This window comes from Puma concolor, chromosome A1 (assembly GCF_028749965.1).
Source record: "Puma concolor isolate L17-30 chromosome A1, mPumCon1.1.hap2, whole genome shotgun sequence".
NCBI classification, from domain to species: Eukaryota; Metazoa; Chordata; class Mammalia; order Carnivora; family Felidae; genus Puma; species Puma concolor.
Genome location: NC_141667.1, coordinates 96166016 through 96185325, shown reverse-complemented (window position 1 = coordinate 96185325; position 19310 = coordinate 96166016). Strand labels below are relative to the sequence as shown.

Here is a 19310-nt window from a genome sequence, read left to right as displayed (position 1 = left end):
CATCTTCTTTATCCATTCATCAGTTGATGGACATTTAGGCTCTTTCCATCATTTGGCTATTGTTGAAAGTGCTGCTACAAATATTGGGGTACAAATGCCCCTATGCATTAGCACTCCTGTATCTCTTGGGTAAGTTTTTAGCAGTGCTATTGCTGGGTCGTAGGATAGATCTACTTTTAATTTTTTGAGGAACCTCCACACTGTTTTCCAAAGCGGCTGCACCATTTTAGATAAAATGTTCTAAAGCAACATATGACAAATGTTAACATCAAGTGAATATCCAATAATAAAAGAAATCGGTGAATAAGTTATGACTTTTACATGCTATGAAGTATTTTTCAGGCATTACAAACAATTAGCTGTTGCTAGGTCACTTTATGTGGAGAAATTTCCAAGAGTTAACTGCTTATGAAATAATACACAGAGCTAGTGTGAAGTCATCCCATTTTTATAAAACAAGGACACGTTTGAGTATGAATGTATATGATATATGCTTGTGTTTGAGCATATGAACATGAAATAAAATTAAGTTTCACTCTAGGCTGTTAACATTGGTTGGTAGTGAGGTGACAAGGGGAGGAGGGGGGGAATGGGGAGCTCTGTGCCACAGAAGATGAGAAAGAAAATGTACTAGTCAGCATGGATGATATGGTTTTATGTACTCACATAATCTTAGACACGCATGTGTGCACAGAATTTTACAGAGACTATAGAAGTACTTTAAATGAAGACAGAGTTGACCCAGGGAGAATTTACTGTGTTTGAATGGTGAGTGTGGTAGAAACAGACTTAGCAAAAAGCCAACCAGACAAAGATGCCATTTCAGAGAAAGAATTACTTGATGATGTATTTAATTGGTAGAGTATTTAAACAAATGGTGCAATTAAATTAAAATGATGCTTTTCCATTTTTCTCCCTTTTGTATTTATTAAAGTAATTGACCTCAAATTCAATGGGTTCTTGATAATCCCAGTGTACTACTTGATATAAAATACCAGTGGTAAAAGTGGTAATTATATTTTATGAAATGAGACCTTTTAACAGGGAAACTTTAGATCTTTCTCTTTTTTTCAACTTAGGAAGGAATAAAGAATGAATTTCTTTTTTTGGTCAGGCCAAGGCCTAAATACAGATAGTTCCAATTATGAATAATTATCTTTGAAGTTTTCATTTTTTTCTTTCAGTGTGCGGGATGACAGAATTCGAGTAGAAAGGATGGATAACGTGTATTTTGAATACAGCCATGCTTTCCAGGCAGTTACAGAGTTTTATGCAAAAGATGTAGTTGACATCCAAGGTAAATATTGTATATGTGTTAGCCTTAATGTCCTCAAATACAACTGAGTTGAGATTTGGGTAAAGGTGCGAGTTTGATTTTCAACTTAATGAAAACTAGGCAGTTACCGCTAAATAACTGGCAAGAGTAGAGGCAGGTGTTCACTGTTCTTGCACTCATCAAAACACCCCCTGCAGCTTCTTCCTTTGTAGTTATGACTGTTTAGTAACTTCATGTTTTTGACAGATTCATTGGAGTGTAAGGTATTACTGATCACCCTTCCTTTTTGCTTCTCTTAAAAAATAGCCCGTTATTTTCCTTGCAGTTTTGCAGAGTATTTGGTTAAATCTCCTGATAAAGGCTAGTGTTTTGTTAGATTGATTGCCAGAATTTAAATACCAGAACATTAATGACAGGGTCTTAATATGTTAAGTAACCATTATTTGTTTAATTCACCTGTCCTCGCCAGGTATCATTGCTTGATTTGGTCTGTACCTCTCCTTCCTGCTAGTCCAACTTCTGTTAAGGTTCATTTTTATATCCTATCACATGCTATAGGACTGTTACCATTAGACCGTAGATAGACCAGTCTCCCCTTGGCCCTCCTACAGGCACCAGTGTCTTGTTAGCGTTTCTCTGCCCATCTCCTTTAATCTCTTGGTGCCAGATTGAATTGAGTGTCTGTGAGGGTAACCCACTTCTGACACAGTCTGTATTATCACAAGGGATTGTTGTCTTATGCTCAAGTAAAGACAGGACTAAGTCCCAGGCCTACCATAAGCCACTTTTGGCATCAGATTCACTTGGAAGGGTGGGGGAGAGGAAACCCAGCTTGCTAATAGGGCACTTGCTCCTCTTAGTGGGAATAGCCCCGCACAGGGTTTATAGCAGTGCATAGGGTCACTGAGGGCTGACGTCGTGCTACTTGTCCCATCCCTCTGAGTGACAGCTCAGCTGCAGAGGCAGGAGACACTCATCAGGATCTGCCCAGGTTTAGAAGCCTCATACAGTGCCAACTTCAGAGTCCGTATACTCAGAGAAGACCCAAATTGTAGAATCAGTAATTCTTCTTAGTCCAGGTGCCATTTACTGGTTTCAGGTCATTCTTAACCACATGCAGTGTTACCTCAGAACACACTGGCACGTCATCTAATTTATCAGATATCCTGGGGTCTAGAGATAGAAAGTTAAAAGATGAAATTCTCAGAAGGTGGAAGAGTTTCGTTAACTCTTTATTTATACCTTGGTTTTATAAAAAGCCACATTTGGAATTAATGTATTTGGTATTACTGATTTGTAGAGGATATTTTGTAATGTTTTTTATTTCTGAAAGTAGCAAATGGCTATTGCAAAAAAAAGTCCAAACATAGTCGTGCATAAAGAAAAAAGTAAAAGTCCCTCCCCTCAAATCTTTAAGAATTTTTCTATGTACAAATCTACACATATAACTATATGTGCATAATTCTGTATATTTAATCTAACCTGGATTTATTCTTTTAACTAATTTTTATTGATGGCCTATTTTGTGAAGCATCACACATACAATAAGGAATAAAACAGACAAAAATTCCTGCCCTTCTGTAGTTCACATTCTAAGGGCGGATATGTACAATAAATTAAGTTAGTGTGTTTGAAGGTGATAAGTGTTAACAAAGAAAATAAGGCATGGAGGAGGGTGAACTTGAATAGGGTGATGAAGTAAGGCCTCACTGAGAAAATGGCACTTAAAGATTTGAGCAAAGATTGAAGGAGTTTAGGGGTAAAGCCATATGGACATGTGAAGGAACAGTGTTTCAGGCAGAGACAACAGTAAGTACAGCATATCTCAGGTACCCGTTATGTTTAAGGAATAAGACGGAGCCTGGGTGCTAGAACAGAGTAACTAAGGAAGAGAATAAAGGAGGTAGAAGGCAAGTTGTGGGGCGTTATTCACCTCCAGACCTCTGTAAGGGGTTGAGCTGCTTCTCTCATGTTGGAGGATTTTTATAAGCAAAGGAGTCTAATGGTCTGCTGTACATTTTAAAAAGGATTCTTTTGGCTGCTCTGTTGAGAGTAATACCCTCTAAGGCACAGGGATGAAGCTGGGAGACCAGATGGCAAGCAGTATTCCTGCTGAGAGATGAGAATAATTGTACAACTTTCTCCCCTTTCACTCAGCAATATATTATGGATAGTTTTCTGTGCCTTTATAGATAGTTGTAAGTCATTCTTATTGGTAGATGCATAATAATCTGGACTTATCAAAATTCATTTAACTATTACCTTATTGATGTTCAGTTAAGTTGTCTCTAGATTTCACTATTACAAAAGATTTTTCAGCTCACTTCCTTGTAAATACATCTCTGACATGCATTTTAGAGTATTTCTGGGTCAAAGGGGATGGGCGTTTTAATATTTTGAAAAAGTTGCTCAATTGCTCAGTTGCTCTCCAGAAAAGGCTTCACTATCAAAATGCCTGTTTTTCACTATCAAAATGCCTGTTTTTCCATGACCTAGGTATTTGTAATCTTCTAACATTTTTCCAAAGGGCAGTTTTAGGAAGTATTGTCTAAATTATCATTTCAATAACCATAAGCTGAATTTCACTTAACTTAAAGTTTATTTCTAACAATGGTGAACAATAATTTTAATGAAAGTCTATGTTCTGTTTTTTTTTTAGGTTCTCAAAGTTTTTCTGGCATCATTAACTTGGAGAAGACTGTGATTTGCTCTTTGGCTGCTATAATAAGATACCTCAAAGAATTTAACTTGGAAAAGGTGCTTTCCAAACCCAAGTAAGTAATTTTTAAAACAAAACAAAACAAAACAAAACAAAGGGGTAGAGTTTTATTAAAAACATTTTCTTTAAGAAAAATTCCTTTTTAAAATTCTTTTGGCTTGAAGTTCATGTGGATTCATTTGGAAGTAAGAGCATCAGGGAAGTTTTACATTATTGACTTTTCTTTGATTATTGACTGACAAAAAGTCATCTTCTGTTTTCTACTGTATGTCATCATTAAACCATAATACGTCCAGCTTTAGAGTGTGATTCAGTCTCTCTGTATTTCAGTGTATAAAAGTATTTCTTAAATTGAATTTGGTTAAGTATGGTACTCAGAGAAGTCCAGCTACTATTGATAGAATATTCTGTTTAGGGGCAAGGATGACCTATATGGGTACTATTGGTGAAACATATTAATTAATATAAAAATATCCATAAGAATTTTGTCAATTTGTATTCATGTAGCTTTTGAATATACTGAATTCTAAAGCACAGTTAATTGGTAAGTAGTATTAAGTAGAATTAAGGAGTGGTATTAAAAAACATTCATAAAACTTCACTGCCTTTTTTATTCTTAGTTTCAGTTCTCCATAGATCATAAAGTTGGAGATAAAGAGGATAGATACTAACATAGCTTTTTAAAAGAGTGATTAACTTTGTAGAGTTCAGAGATTTAAAAACTGGCAGTTGACATGCTAGGAAGATAATAGTCTAAACACCAGTGGAATAAAAAAAGGTAGTGGGATCATTTTCTTGCCTTTCTCTATTTCACTTTCAGCAGCCCCTTGTTTTTGGCTTTGTGAAGAATTACCCTTTATCATTTTGATCCTTGATAAGTAAGTTTCTTCCTGTTCTGCAGAGGTGGGTGGGCAAATAGGAGCTACCTCAATAAAATGGCCGAGTATGAAGTGGGGAACAAAGAGGTCGTCCTGATTTGGTTGTTGAGGAGGATGGGAGAAAGGCATGTCCCTTGGGAATCTTTTTGTAATGTCTTTTTTGGTGTGTGTTCTACGTAGTATTTAGGATAGAACAGAATATCATTTCTCTGAAAGCGTTTTGTCCTTTTTAAAATCAGTCTAAATGTCCATCAACAGGAGAGTGGATTTATTATGTTATATTCATGCAGTGTGGTGTTACACAGCAATGAAAATAAATGGACTGGAGTTACACATACCAGTATTCAAAAAATTGTGTTACCGGGGCGCCTGGGTGGCGCAGTCGGTTAAGCGTCTGACTTCAGCCAGGTCACGATCTCGCGGTCCGTGAGTTTGAGCCCTGCGTCAGGCTCTGGGCTGATGGCTCGGAGCCTGGAGCCTGTTTCCGATTCTGTGTCTCCCTCTCTCTCTGCCCCTCCCCCGTTCATGCTCTGTCTCTCTCTGTCCCAAAAATAAATAAACATTGAAAAAAAATTGTGTTACCATTATATTGAGCCAAAAATCAAATTGCTGAAGGACAAATAGCACATACTATTATATGAAGTTAGAAACATGTAAAAAAGTCACAACTGAAGTAGTGCTTAGGAATATTAGTTAAGAATACATGCATGTGTATGGGGTGCCTGGGTGGCTCAGTCGGTTAAGCATCTGACTTGATTTCGGCTCAGATCACGATCTCACCATTTGTGAGATCAAGCTGCACATCAGGGTTCCTGCTTGGGATTCTCTCTCTCCATGTCTCTCTGCTCCTCCTCTGCTTATGCACGCACTCATTCTCTCTCAAAAAAAAAAAAAAAAATTAAAAAGTATACACAGGTATATAGGGAAGGTATAAAGACATACGTGGAAGTGATGAACAACAAATTCAGAAGAGTGATTTCTTCTTCTGTTGGGGAAGGAGGGGAAGCAATAAAGGTTGGTGGGGGAAATGGCACAGGGGAGTTCTAATTGGTGTTTTATTTTTTAACCTGAGTACTGTATTATTAATCTGTATATCTTTTACTATGGCTGAACTGTTTTGTTAAAGAGTATGAGCCTGGTATTAACACCTCATTGGGTTCCACATTAAGCTCCAGTGATAGGAGACTTACGGAAGAGATTGATCCATACGGTTGACTGTGCTGGATCCCTGTAATGAAAGGATGGCAAACTACCTACCATTTGACTTCCTCAAGATAGAGAGCCCCTCTAAATGAGGTAGAATTAGTGACTGATAACTTGCCCATTAAGACTTGTTTCTATTCCTATATCACCAAGCAATGAAGTATTAATTTTGGAATAAAGAAACTGACTTTAAAAACAATTTTTTTTAATGTTTATTATTTATTTTTGAGAGAGAGAGAGAGAGAGAGACAGAGCATGAACAAGGGCGGGGCAGAGAGAGAGGGAGACACAGAATCCAAAGCAGGCTCCAGGCTCTCGGCTGTCAGCACAGAGTCCAACTCAGGGCTCGAACTCAAGAACCGTGAGATCATGACCTGAGCCGAAGTGGGACGCTAAACCGACTGAGCCAACCAGCCACCACCTCCCTGCCTTTCTATTTATTTATTTATTTAAAAAATTTTTTTTAATGTTTTTATTTATTTTTGAGACAGAGAGAGACAGATCATGAGCAAGAGAAGGGCAAGAAAGGGGGAGACACAGAATCTGAAGTGGGCTCCAGGCTCTGAGCTGTCAGCACAGAGCCGGACCCGGGGCTCAAACCCACGAACCATGGGATCATGACCTGAGCCGGAGTCGGACGCTTAACCAGCTGAGCCACCCGGGCACCCCTCTGTGCCTTTTTAAAATTAAATTAATTAAATTAAATTAAATTAAATTAAATTAAGTCAGGCTCTGATGTATTTAGAAGTAGATATATTTGGTTCTAAAAACATTATCGTGTCCTCTTTAGTTTTAAGTCAAAGTAAGAATAATACTAAATAGTAAAATGTGTTTATTTATATTGAAGTTAAATTAGTTTATTTTTTTTATTTTTTATTTATTTTTTATTTTTTTTTATTTAAAAAAAAATTTTTTTAACGTTTATTTATTTTTGAGGCAGAGAGAGACAGAGCATGAACGGGGGAGGGGCAGAGAGAGAGGGAGACACAGAATCGGAAGCAGGCTCCAGGCTCTGAGCCATCAGCCCAGAGCCCGACGCGGGGCTCGAACTCACCGACTGCGAGATCGTGACCTGAGCTGAAGTCGGACGCTTAACCGACTGCGCCACCCAGGCGCCCAAATTAGTTTATTTTTAAATCATCTAACTTGATAAATTACATGAAGCTGAATTCTTCTCATTTTGTATTTGGTGGTGGTGTTGGGCCTTGGTCAGGAAACTGAATCTGCTGATGACTTAGTATGTGTCTAATCTGGTAGTTGGGTGATCCCCTCCTCTCAATGCCATAGAGCCAAAAACAAGAAAAATGGAGATCCAGAATGTTAAGCCCTCACATGGTATAAATTTCTATCACTCAGAATATGCCCAGCACCAAGCAGGCAATCAGTAAATACAGGATTAATGGAAGAAAAAGAAAGAAGGAAGGAATTCATCCTGTGAGTGTGGTTTTGATTGGAAATTGCCAAAATGTACCAATGGCAAACTGGTATTATTGTTTTGCTTAAATGTGAAATATGAATGATGATGTTATATAGATGGCATGTGATTGAACTTTGAAGATAATTCCAGAAGAGTGATTCCACACTTACATTTTGGAAAAAGAATGTAACCTCTCAAGGTAATTACTTTGGAAAACATGAATGTTCTTGTGTATTGAGAATTCAGTTATATTACTTTAAAAGTTCAGCAGCATAATGGGGGACGCCTGGGTGGCTCAGTCATTTAAGCGTCCGATCCCAGCTCAGGTCATGATCCCACAGTTCATGGGTTCGAGCCCCGGGTTGGGCTCTGTGCTGACAGCTCAGAACCTGGAGTCTGCTTCGGATTCTGTGTCTACCTCTTTCTGTCCCTCCCTCCCTCACACTCTCATTCTTTTTCAAAATTAAATAAACATTTACAAAAAATTTAAAAAACAGTTCAGCAGCATAAGATACTATTATGTTCAAGAGCTGTGTTAATTGGGAAGTTTTTATTTTCTTTGTATTGCAAATGCTTTCATAAAAACCAGCATATTTCATAAAAATCTTGATATGCATTTATTTTGTGCCTTTACAATAGAAATTTAGGATATTAGAGAAAATATGTCATTTTAGGTATTCTTAAAATTGGATTAAGTGAGATTTTACTAGATAGGTTAAATTTGGAGGTTCCCAGGGTGGCTGGGTGGCTCAGTCGGTTGGGTGTCCGACTTCGGCTTAGGTCATGATGTTGCAGTTTTTGAGTTTGAGCCCACATTGGGCTCTGTGTTGACAGCTTAAAGCCTGGAGCCTGCTTCAGATTCTGTGTCTCCCTCTCTCTCCGCCCCTCCCCGACTCACACTGTGTGTCTCTCTCTCAAAAATAAAGAAACATTAAAAACATTAAAAAAAATTTTTTTTGAGGTTCCAGTTTGTTTTGAGAGTTTAAATAGCTTTGTCCAGAGCAAAATAGTATAATAGAATAAATAGAATATGAGGGATATTAGTCATTATGACAGACTCCCAGGTTGGATTCCCAAATTGATGAAATTGTAAAGGAATTGGCATTTTTGTTAATGTTGGAAATGAGTGCTTTTGTGTTTTCAGATGACTTTTATTAAGATTGGTATGGTCAGAACTTCACATAGTTTTTGGAAATTTAGGAAAGAATGAGAAAATCCACCCCAGGTGAACTGTAACAGCTTTTTCTTAGAAAACTTCTTATAACAGAATGGTAATGTAGAGTGTTTACTTTTACTAGTGAAAATGAATTTTACAATTATTTTAATGACCTCTAATGGGTAGAGACCAGAGATGTGGCTGAATATCCTAAAATGGACAGGATATTCCTCTGTAGAAAATACTTATTTAGCCCTAAATTCAACAGTCCAAAAACCAGATAAAGATACCATAAAAGAAGAAACTATAGACCAACATGAATATGGACATGAAAATCTTCAAAAAAATACAAGCAAATGGAATCCAGCAAAATAAAGGATTATACATCATGACTATGGGATTTATTCTAGGACTATAGGTTTGGTCTAACAAATGGAAAATTAACGTTCTGTACCATGTCAGTATAATAAGAGATAAAAACTACAGGATCATCTCAACAGACAATTAAAACTCCCCTTCATGAATAGAAACATCCAACAAACTAGAACTAGAAAGGAACTTCCTCAAGCTGAATGAAAAGCTCAGAACCTCATATCATACTTAACGGGAGAAAGAATGAATGCTAACTCCCACCCCGCCCCAAGAACAGGAATAGGAAGAGGCAGTGTTTTCTCACTTTTATTGAGTATTGTCCTAGAAAGTGTAGCCATGGCAGTTAGGCAAGAAAATGAAATAAAAGGCATGCAAATTGTACAGGAAGAAGTAAAACTGTCTGCTATTGCAGTTAACATGAAATTCTGTATAGAAATCCTAAAGAATCCACAAAAAATATTAAAGCGTATAAAATGAGTTCATGAGGTTGCAGGATATGAGATCAATATACCCAAATTAACTGTATACCTGTATAACTATATATCTGTAACCTTGCAATGAAGAATCTAAAAATGAAATAATTTCATTTATAATAGCATAAAAAAATAAAATACTTAATGCATTTAACAAATGCATTATGAAATTACATAATGATGATGGTTGCACAATCTAACTGTTAATATACTTAAAAACCATTGAATTGCATACTCCAAATAAATGGTGTGGTATGTGAATCATATCTCAGTGTAACACATACACATATATATTTAAATGTTATTAGTACCAAAATTGGGAAATCCTTGTCTGCGTCTATTTTACTAAAGTACTTTAGTACTAAAGTACTAAAGAGTACTAAAGCAGTACTCTTCTGAGGCTTCCACCCAGTGCCCCAGGTATTTTGAGGTATTTCCATGCTAGTTGGTCAGAGAGCAAACTATTGTAAGCCCTGTGTATACCCTGGTCAATGTTTGACCTAGTGTTTTCTTGTGGTTCTTTCCTTGACCTCATGGAGGTCCCCCCACACATTTAAGGATGAGTACTTGGGCAGAGACCTGAGCAGACCCTTTTGCAGATCTTAGGAGCTCTTTCTGTGTGCATCTCTATCATCTCTGGCTTTCTGTCTTACAAATTCTAGTTCTCTTGTTCTCTGCAAAAAGTCACTCATAATGTTTACCTCATTTGTTTTTCTTGTCTCTGGTATCACGGTTCTGTGCTGTCTGATGTCTAATAGCCGAAAACAGTCTTTTAAAACTATAAAATTGTCCAGTTTTTTAATTGTTTAAGGTTAAAGGATAATTCTCACGCATTTAATCTTTTTGAATGAAAGCAAAAGTCAGGTGCCATTTTTGAACATCACACATTAACGACAGAAGAGGGAGATGTGTGAAATTGTACAGCTATCTTAAACGATTCCTCTGTTCTAAAACTTCCAGAAAAATGATTTCACTTAAAAAATAAAAATAGTGGTATGCTGGGTGGCTCAATCAGTTAAATGTCCGATGTCATCTCAGGTCATGATCTCACAGTTCATGAGTTCGAACCCCTTGTTGGGCTCTGCACTGACAGCTGAGAGCCTGGAGCCTGCTTCAGATTCTGTGTCTCCCTCTCTCTCTGTCCCTCCCCCGCTTGTGCTCGGACTCTCTCAAAAATAAACAAACTTAAAAATTAAAAATAGAAAAAGAACCAAATTCAAATCTTAAACAAAATGTTTATAAGAAGAAACAGAATAAAGAGCCACATAGCATCCTTACAGAAAATGAATGTGTGCCAGAAAGATGCCCACAAATGAAATAAAAACTATAACCTGCTACTTCACAATACAGTGATACTAGCTAGTAGATAAGAAAATGATACTAGATGTGAAAGAACAAATGAGAAATAGGAAAGCTTTGAAAATGAGATGATAGGATTTAAGAATGATCTGTGTATTAAAGAATAAGATCAATTTAGGAGTGAAGAGTAAACTAGAAGGAACACTAAAGTGAATAAACATAACACATATACTTGAAGAGAAATAGAACTTGAAAAGAGAGATGTGCACATAATGGTTAACATAGCAGACCTGATGAGACAACTTGGAAGACCTACTTGTGAGCTTGACCCTTAACTGGCATCTGGGAAATTTTCCAGCTTTCTCTGATATGAATGGCTCACTCTCCCTAAACTGTGAAAAGAACTTGGTTTATGCTAACTACTTGCTTGTTTCTGGGAGCTGGAATTTTGGTACATGTAAGGGAAAAGATGCCTATGTGACCAGCTTCCAGTGTAAACCCCAGGTGCTGAGTCTCTAATGTGCTTCTCTGGTGGCCATTTCACACATATCATCATAACTCAGTGCTGGGGAAATTAAACACATCCTGTGTGACTCCACCAGGAGAAGACTTTTGGAAGCTTGCCCTTAGTTTCCTCCAGACTTTGTCTTATGTGTCTTTAACTTTTTTAAATTTTGCTTTGTGTCCTTTCACTGTTATTATTAATAGCTGTGAATATGGCTATATTCAGTGTCCTGTGTATTATCGTAAAGAATCACTTGGGGCCCTTTTATATACCTTTCTTACTATTTTCCTCTCTAATGTACTTGGCATCTTTTAGGAATGTAAAGATATTCATTTTGTTAATTACAAATCAACTTGAAGTGATTCTACAATAAAACTGAAGTTTTATAATAAATAAGTTAATGAAAAGATTAGACACACGGTGAATGTATGAACTATGAAAACTATACATAGAGAACTATTTTCCACTATTCCACCATTTTATAGGTAATGGTAGGGGTTGGTTGTTTTTGTTTGTTTGTTTCAAGTTTCAAATTATATTTGAATAGGATCTTTGTAAGGGATTGGGCTTTGAGATAATACGTGTACCTTTAACTTCCTCTAAATCAGAAAGATTGGTTTTCATTTTTTAAAAAAACTGGGGTAGGGGTGACACAGAATCTTAAATTACTCTGGCAAATTTTCAGCAAGGACATTTTCCTCCCATTATAAAACTTAAGGGGGAAAGAAGCATCCTTTGTTTTTTTTGTTGTCTGAAATATTAATGAAGTATTTTCCCATGTTACTTACCTGGATTTTTATCCAGGTTCACACAACATGAATTCTAGCCAGGCATTGTTGATGGGGTTCATTTCAAAGCACATAAAATTTGACTTTTTCCGAAAGGATAAATAATTTAGAATTGCTTGATTATTTCATATCGATGATCCTATCGATGATCGATGTTGAATTCCTAAGGATGCTGGCAGATAAAACCCTGAGTTCAAAAATATATATAATTCTAGTGGAAATAGGCACTGACAGGAGGAAATTTCTTTTGTATTTGGAAAGAAGAGCCCACCTCCAAAATACATTATCAAACAAACATATGGGAAACCCAAAAGCCTATTAGGTTTTTATGTTGCTTAATAATTACTGTTTCATAGGAATCATTCCAATTTAATATTGCCCAGTGGTTGATCTCTTTTATTAGAATAAATACAGACGTCAGTTTCAAATAAACTCCTTGCTTCTCACTGTGTCTACTTTGAAATTTAGGGGACTTGTTCAATAAGGGAAAAAAACTAAAGCAAAACAAAAAACTGTATGCACAACTCATTAATACTGCCAATTAATAAAAGAACATATACTGTTTCTCTAAAGGTCTGGTTTTGTGAGCTAAATTAAGTTGCTTTGGTTGTTCAGTTTATTGGGTTCATTTTGGTATTATGAGTATCCAGTAATTATATCCAGTAAAAATATAGGTGAGGACTCTAAGTCTCCTCCCCCCAGTGCTCTTTGTACTAGGCTGTGTGTTAGTCCAAACCCAATTCTCTCATGCATATGGATACTTTTTAGCAATAGGGCACAAAAGCAGTCCTGTAGGGGCGCCTGAGTGGCTCAGTCAGTTAAGCGTCTGACTCTTGGTTTCACCTCAGGTCATGATCTCATGGTTCAGGAAGATTGGGCCCCACGTTAGGCTCCATGCTGAGCATGGAGCCTGCTTGGGATTCTCTCTCCCACTCTCTCTGCCCCTCCCCTGCTTACTGTTTCTCTCCCTCAAAATAAATCAGTAAACATTAAAAAAAATTTTTTTAACCCCTGTAAACTTCTCTGTGAGCTCCATAAAATTCTTTTTTTTTTTTTTTTTTTTTAAAGGTTCTGACAGTGCCTTCAGAGGTTCATTGGAGGCATAGTAGGAGTAGGATTTCACTTTTAGTTGGAGTTAGGTGACAAAACTCTCAACTAATTGGTGGAGCAGGGATTCTTTCAGAATCCTAAACCTAAGACTTCATTCTTCAGGGTATGGACTGTTGAGTTTACTAGTTCTTGTTGAGGGTGAAGCTAGCTGAACAGTGTTTCTGGACAGTCCACAGATCTTAAATGTCACTTATTTATCTTACAGCTCTGGTGTTCATGGGCGATGAAGACAGCTAGCTGAGATGTTTTAGAAAAGGCTGTTGGATTATGGGTTCTTGATTAGTCTGTCTTTCAAACTAGATGAGCATCCCTGTAGAGTCTGTATTTGATGGAGGTACTCAAGTGTTAATCACTTCTAGTTAATCAACTTGTCAGGAACAGGGGAAGGAAATGACTTCTGTCCAAACACATGGGAACTGGCTAGATATTAACTCAAGTTCAGGCTATCAACTCTTCCAACTTGGATCTTTGACCATGGAGGTGTGTGAACACCTGTCAGCTACCCACTAAATCACTGCCTAATTGTTTGTTTCTGAAAATAATGTTTTACATTTTATTATTGTCTCTGGGTGTTTTATGGACCTTTGTGAGCTTTATTCAAAGGAAACCAACCAACCAAGCCAAAATGGTTTTCCCATAAGAAAATGGCAGACATTTGTTGAACATCTGTGTTCTGCTAGGCTCAGCAGGTGCTGCAAAATGTATGACATAAATAACTCTTGCCTTCAAGGAACTTAGATCTATTAATGAGGGTAGCAGAAGAACATGTAATTGCTGTAATACAAAGCAAATTAAGTTAAGTGCTCTAAGAAGGAGTGAAAGAGCTACACACACTTGCTGTCAATCAGTGTTAGAGTTTCTTCCTTCTAAAAATCATTAACAGGTTTTCGCAGAAGGTATGTCAAACCTGTCAGAGAAATCATGCTGCTAAAGGACAGTTCTTACTAGGCAGTATTCCTAATAAGCAGTAAGGTATTTCTTTTTCTGGAGCTTTAGTTGGGAGAGTCATCTACAAGTGAAGGCATCTCTCTGAGCACAGGCTCTGATTTTAGGTTCTAGACTCCTGGATGGAACCTTCTTTCCATAACTGGCTTAGGAACCTGGGTTGTATTTAAATCTTATCACAGCCATGAGAGGTACAGTAGGTTTATAATGCAAACACTCATGCTTTTCCTCCACATAGTTCAGTGACTTGCCATTTTTTCTTGCCATTAAGAATAAGCTGTAAAATCTGGAGTACTGATGCATAGGGGCACTTGTACCCCAATGTTTATAGCGGCACTCTCAACAATAGCCAAATTATGGAAAGAGCCTAAATGTCCATCAACTGATGAATGGATAAAGAAATTGTGGTTTATATACACAATGGAATACTACGTGGCAATGAGAAAGAATGAAATATGGCCCTTTGTAGCAACGTGGATGGAACTGGAGAGTGTTCTGCTAAGTGAAATAAGCCATACAGAGAAAGAAAGCTACCATGTGTTTTCACTCTTATGTGGATCCTGAGAAACTTAACAGAAATCCATGGGGGAGGGGAAGGAAAAAAAAAAAAAAAGATCAGAGTGGGAGAGAGCCAAAGCATAAGAGACTCTTAAAAACTGAGAACAAACTGAGGGTTGATGGGGGGTGGGAGGGAGGGGAGGGTGGGTGATGGGTAGTGAGGAGGGCACCTTTTGGGATGAGCACTGGGTGTTGTATGGAAACCAATTTGACAGTAAATTTCATATATTGAAAAAAAAGAATAAGCTGTAAAATCTGTAAGTGCTGTTGGTAGAAACATAAGGGAATTGAATTACTGTATTAGTTAATTACAGAGTATATAACATTTGTTGCACCTATCAGAATGTTGATTAAAAGCTGTTAAAGGGTTTATCAAGATGACCTCATATTAAAGAATAAGAGATGTTTTTAAATACTTTCACAAATTTTCCTAACTAATTTCATAGCTTTTCCTGAAGATACCACCACATGCTCTGCTGATGATAAAAGACTGTGTTTGGTATTATTCCTGGAAATGTAAAAAAGAGATGTTAGTACCATTTATTTCCCTGTGCTTGTTTATGGTGTGAGACAACTATCCTTCTGCATCAGTCTGTTTAATGGCACCAGCATCAATGAAAGACAATATCCCAAAGAATACTCGTTTGCGGCTTTTGATTTGATTTTCTGTCAAAGAGGTCATTTTTGTCATAATGGTATTGGAATTATCTTTAATGCCTAAATTAGTTTTTCAAATTCCTTTATGCACTTATATCATGGCTCATGTTTCATTCTTTTACAGGAATTTTAAGCAGTTGTCTGGTGAAATGGAATTCATGACAATTAATGGAACAACATTAAGGAATCTTGAAATCCTACAGAATCAGGTCAGGTAAACATAAAGGGTAACCGATTCAAAATCCCTTTGAAAAAAAAACTTGGAATAAAGTAGCAGTCTGTTCTTAAGAGTGCAGGTGAGAACAAGAATATTATGTTCAACTGATTACACTGCCTGTACTCTTTAGTAGTTGATAACTGAAGCATCCATTTTTTTTGAGAATCAGATATATGAACTATTTCCCTAGGGGTTACTTTGAGAGCTATAGGACTTCTTTTTTACTTATTGAAGTGACATGCCCATCCTGATAATTTGTGTATCATACATTTCTTTGGAAAGACATCATCTTTGGAAATTAATATAAAGTGGATATTTTGTCTCCTTGATTATATCTTTTCTATATACCTTAATTTTTCATTGAAATGTTTTGTCTTATTCATTCAGCATTTGAAACAAGTTACTGTGATATTCACTTATATTGTAAGATGCATAAATTTCATTTCACAAGCTTCTGTCATCATTTATTTGCCCTTTATTGATGAATTATGAAGATAATGGAGACATTAAATTGATTATTTTAATTTATTGAATTACAACTTAGAAATAAGATATTATATAATGTTAACATAAAGTCACAGAAATAAAAAGCAATTCCAAATCATTTGATAAGTAGTTGCAAAGCTGAATCATCTGAGTTAAATGGTTTAAAGCTCTTCAGAAATATTTATTACTGGGGCACCTGGGTGGCTCTGTTGGTTGAGCACTCAACTCTTGATATCAGCTCAGGTTATGATCTCATGGTTCATTAGTTCAAGCCCCAAGTTGGGTTCTGAGCTGACAGCACAGAACCTGCTGGGGATTCTCTCTCTCCCTCTCTCTCCTGCCCCTCCTCTGCTGTCTCTCTCTCTCAAAATAAATGAATAAACATTAGAAATGTTTCTTACTATTGTGAATTAAAGTAAATGCTGAATTTATTCTCCTGACTCCTTGATTTATGTATTACTAACTAGTTTCTCTTGTTTAGTTTCTTCATCTTCTAAGGTATCCTTGTATACTAGTCAGTCTTACTTTCATACTGTAACATTTGTATCTTGTCATTACATTATCCAGAAATTGAGAACTATTCCTGCAAATTTTTTTCATCTACTCTGTATACATTCTCATGATAGCAAATGAGCAGAAGGAAGAAAAGGACATTTCTTGGATGAAGAAGAGCTCAGAGTCAGAGTATTCAGCTGAATACTTTGTTCCAGCCCTGGCATTCCAAACTTTCTTTATTCTGCCACATCCTTTCTATTCAAATTCTACTGCTGTGGAGTCAGTTCTGAAATTAAATTCCTAAGGGAAAAATCACTTACCATTAAGGTACCCTTATCAGGACTTGGGCCATTATGGAAACAGAGGCTAAGAATTCACATCTTGGGCTTGTCTTTGCACTTGACTTTGGCCTCCATTACCATGGAGGTAATGAAGCAGGTAATGAGGAGGGGGCTGGGTATCAGGGAGAGCAAACGAGTAATAGAACTGTTTATCTCCCACCCCTCCCTCTCTTGTCTGAGAGGGTTCTTCAGTGATGCAATAAATACTTGGAAAGTTATTCTTGTCCGCTTTCCTCTTCCTGGGACCCTTTACTGTACTCAGGCCATTGGGGCTGTTGTTTCAGAAGGAATGGTGCTGTTGTTGATGTGGATTGCCCTGGTTAGTCAGCTCTGTCTGTCCAACTCATTCTCAGGCAGGCCTTCTGTGACCTATGGCTTTTGTGTGTGCTTTGTTTTAAACTCCTAAGGCCTGGCCGCTTTTGTCATCCCTTTCGTAGTTAATTTCTGCCAGGTGCCATCATGTGTTAATTATGAGTCATTTCTCCCATACTTGGAAAGAAGTACCCTAAGGGAGGGACTGTATTTTAATACACCTTTGCTGGCCATACAACTGAGTACATAAGAGGTATTCTGTAAGTACCTGCTTGATGATTTGAAGGAAAAGGAAAAAGTTACAAAAAACTTAGGTGAAAACTGCAATCTTATGTTCCAAATGAGTCTACTGTTAATAGACTTTTTGAAATACCATGTAACCTTGCTTAAAATTAACTATCATCTCTAGTTAATTGTAAATTGTTTTTTTAGTGGTTCAACTTTCAAGTAACAAAGCATAGATAGATAATTTTTTACTAAGGATTTAATAGAGCAGACTAAAATAAAATCCTTCCAGGGCGAATTCCTAGAGTGCAGTGCATTTTCACTTCCATCTCCAGTACCTTCTGCTTGTTCAGTGTTTTCATGAGAGTGTCAGTCCTTAGAATGAGAACTCTGAGGTGGTGGAAGATACTGAATTGCTGAAGGAAATTAAATTATCTTCACTGTACTTGCCAAGGGAGAAAAGTATGTATTTTTAAGAAGCTTAGGACATGCCTGTATTTTAAAAGATTTCTACATTAAAAAAGGGAGAGGGGTGGCGCCTGGGTGGCTCAGTCAACAGGTTAAGTGTCTAACTTTGGCTCAGGTCATGATCTCACGGTTTGTGAGTTTGTGCCCACTTTGGGCTCCCTGAGCCTGCCTCAGATCCTCTGTCCCCCTCTCTCTCTGCCCCTCCCCCACCTCTTTCTATCAAACATAATCATTAAAAAGAATATTTCTGAATATTTTTAGTTAACAAAACTACACAGACTGTCCCTTTTTTGTGAAGATATCAATACTTTATATAGTGCATGTGTGTTCATATGTACATGCATTCGTCAAACATTAAACACCTGTTATGAGCTGTACTTTATGATAGGCATGTGTAACATTTAAAATTGAGGTATATGGAGGGGTGCCTGGGTGGCTCAGTTGGTTAAGCATCCGACTTGGGTTCAGGTTGTGATCTCATGGTTCGTGAGTTGAGCCCTGCGTTGGGCTCTGTGCTAGAAGCTCAGAGCCTGGACCCTGCTTCGGACTCCGTGTCTCCTTCTCTCTCTGCCCCTCCCCCACTCATGCTCTGTCTATCCAAAATGAATAAATCTTAAAAAAAATTAAAATTGGGGTATATGGAATAATTAAGGCACATGAACAATTAGCAGTTTTGGTATAAATACAATGTCTAGTTAATAAAACTTTTCTTCTGGTCTTTCTTAGACTGACATGAAAACCAAAGGAAGTTTACTTTGGGTTTTAGACCATACTAAAACCTCTTTTGGGAAACGGAAGTTAAAGAAGTGGGTGACCCAGCCACTCCTTAAACTAAGGTAAAGGGGATTCTTTTTTTGTGTGTTTAATCTGAAATTGTATAAAGTTGTGAAATTAAGTGTGTCTTAGCTTCCTTAAAACCAAAGTTACCATGGCTTAAAGAACAGAATTTTAGGGGTGCCTGGCTGGCTCAGTCAGAGGAGCATGCGTTGCTTGATCTCAGGGTCATGAGTTCAAACCCTATGTTGGATGTAGAGATTACTAAAAAAAATAAATAAACTTAAAAAAAAAAGAACAGGAGAACCTGGGTGGCTCAGTTGGTTAAGCATCCGACTTGGGTTCAGGTCCTGACCTCACAGTTTGTGAGAATGAGTCCTGTGTCAGGCTCTACGTTGACAGCTCAGAGCCTGGAGCCTGCTTCAGATTCTGTGTCTCCCCCCCTCTCTCTGCCCCTCCCCTGCTCATGCTCTGTCTCTCTCTGTCTCTCAATAATAAACGATGTTAAAAAAAAAAAAGAACAGAATTTTAAATTGGGGAAGATTTTATTTTGATTCTGGCCGTATGCTGTCTAATATTGTGAGAGGATCTGTTCCTTGTCCCAATAATGAGTCTGCTTACAGGGCGTGTCAAAGG

General features: G+C 37.3%; 1 protein-coding gene across 6 annotated transcripts in view; it reads left to right on the top strand.

Annotated features, from left to right (window-relative positions):
- The window catches only part of MSH3 (mutS homolog 3), a 189691-nt gene that overhangs the window by 57385 nt on the left and 112996 nt on the right, over nucleotides 1-19310 (top strand). For all 6 annotated transcript variants that reach the window (XR_015248342.1, XM_086697742.1, XM_086697718.1 and 3 more), the window contains 4 exons: nucleotides 1185-1297; nucleotides 3936-4050; nucleotides 15481-15565; nucleotides 18627-18736. Coding sequence is in view for 5 of the 6 variants with exons in the window: in XM_086697742.1 (XP_086553868.1) it covers nucleotides 1185-1297; nucleotides 3936-4050; nucleotides 15481-15565; nucleotides 18627-18736 (423 nt within the window). In the remaining variant the exon portion in view is untranslated. The remainder of the gene's footprint in view (nucleotides 1-1184; nucleotides 1298-3935; nucleotides 4051-15480; nucleotides 15566-18626; nucleotides 18737-19310) is intronic.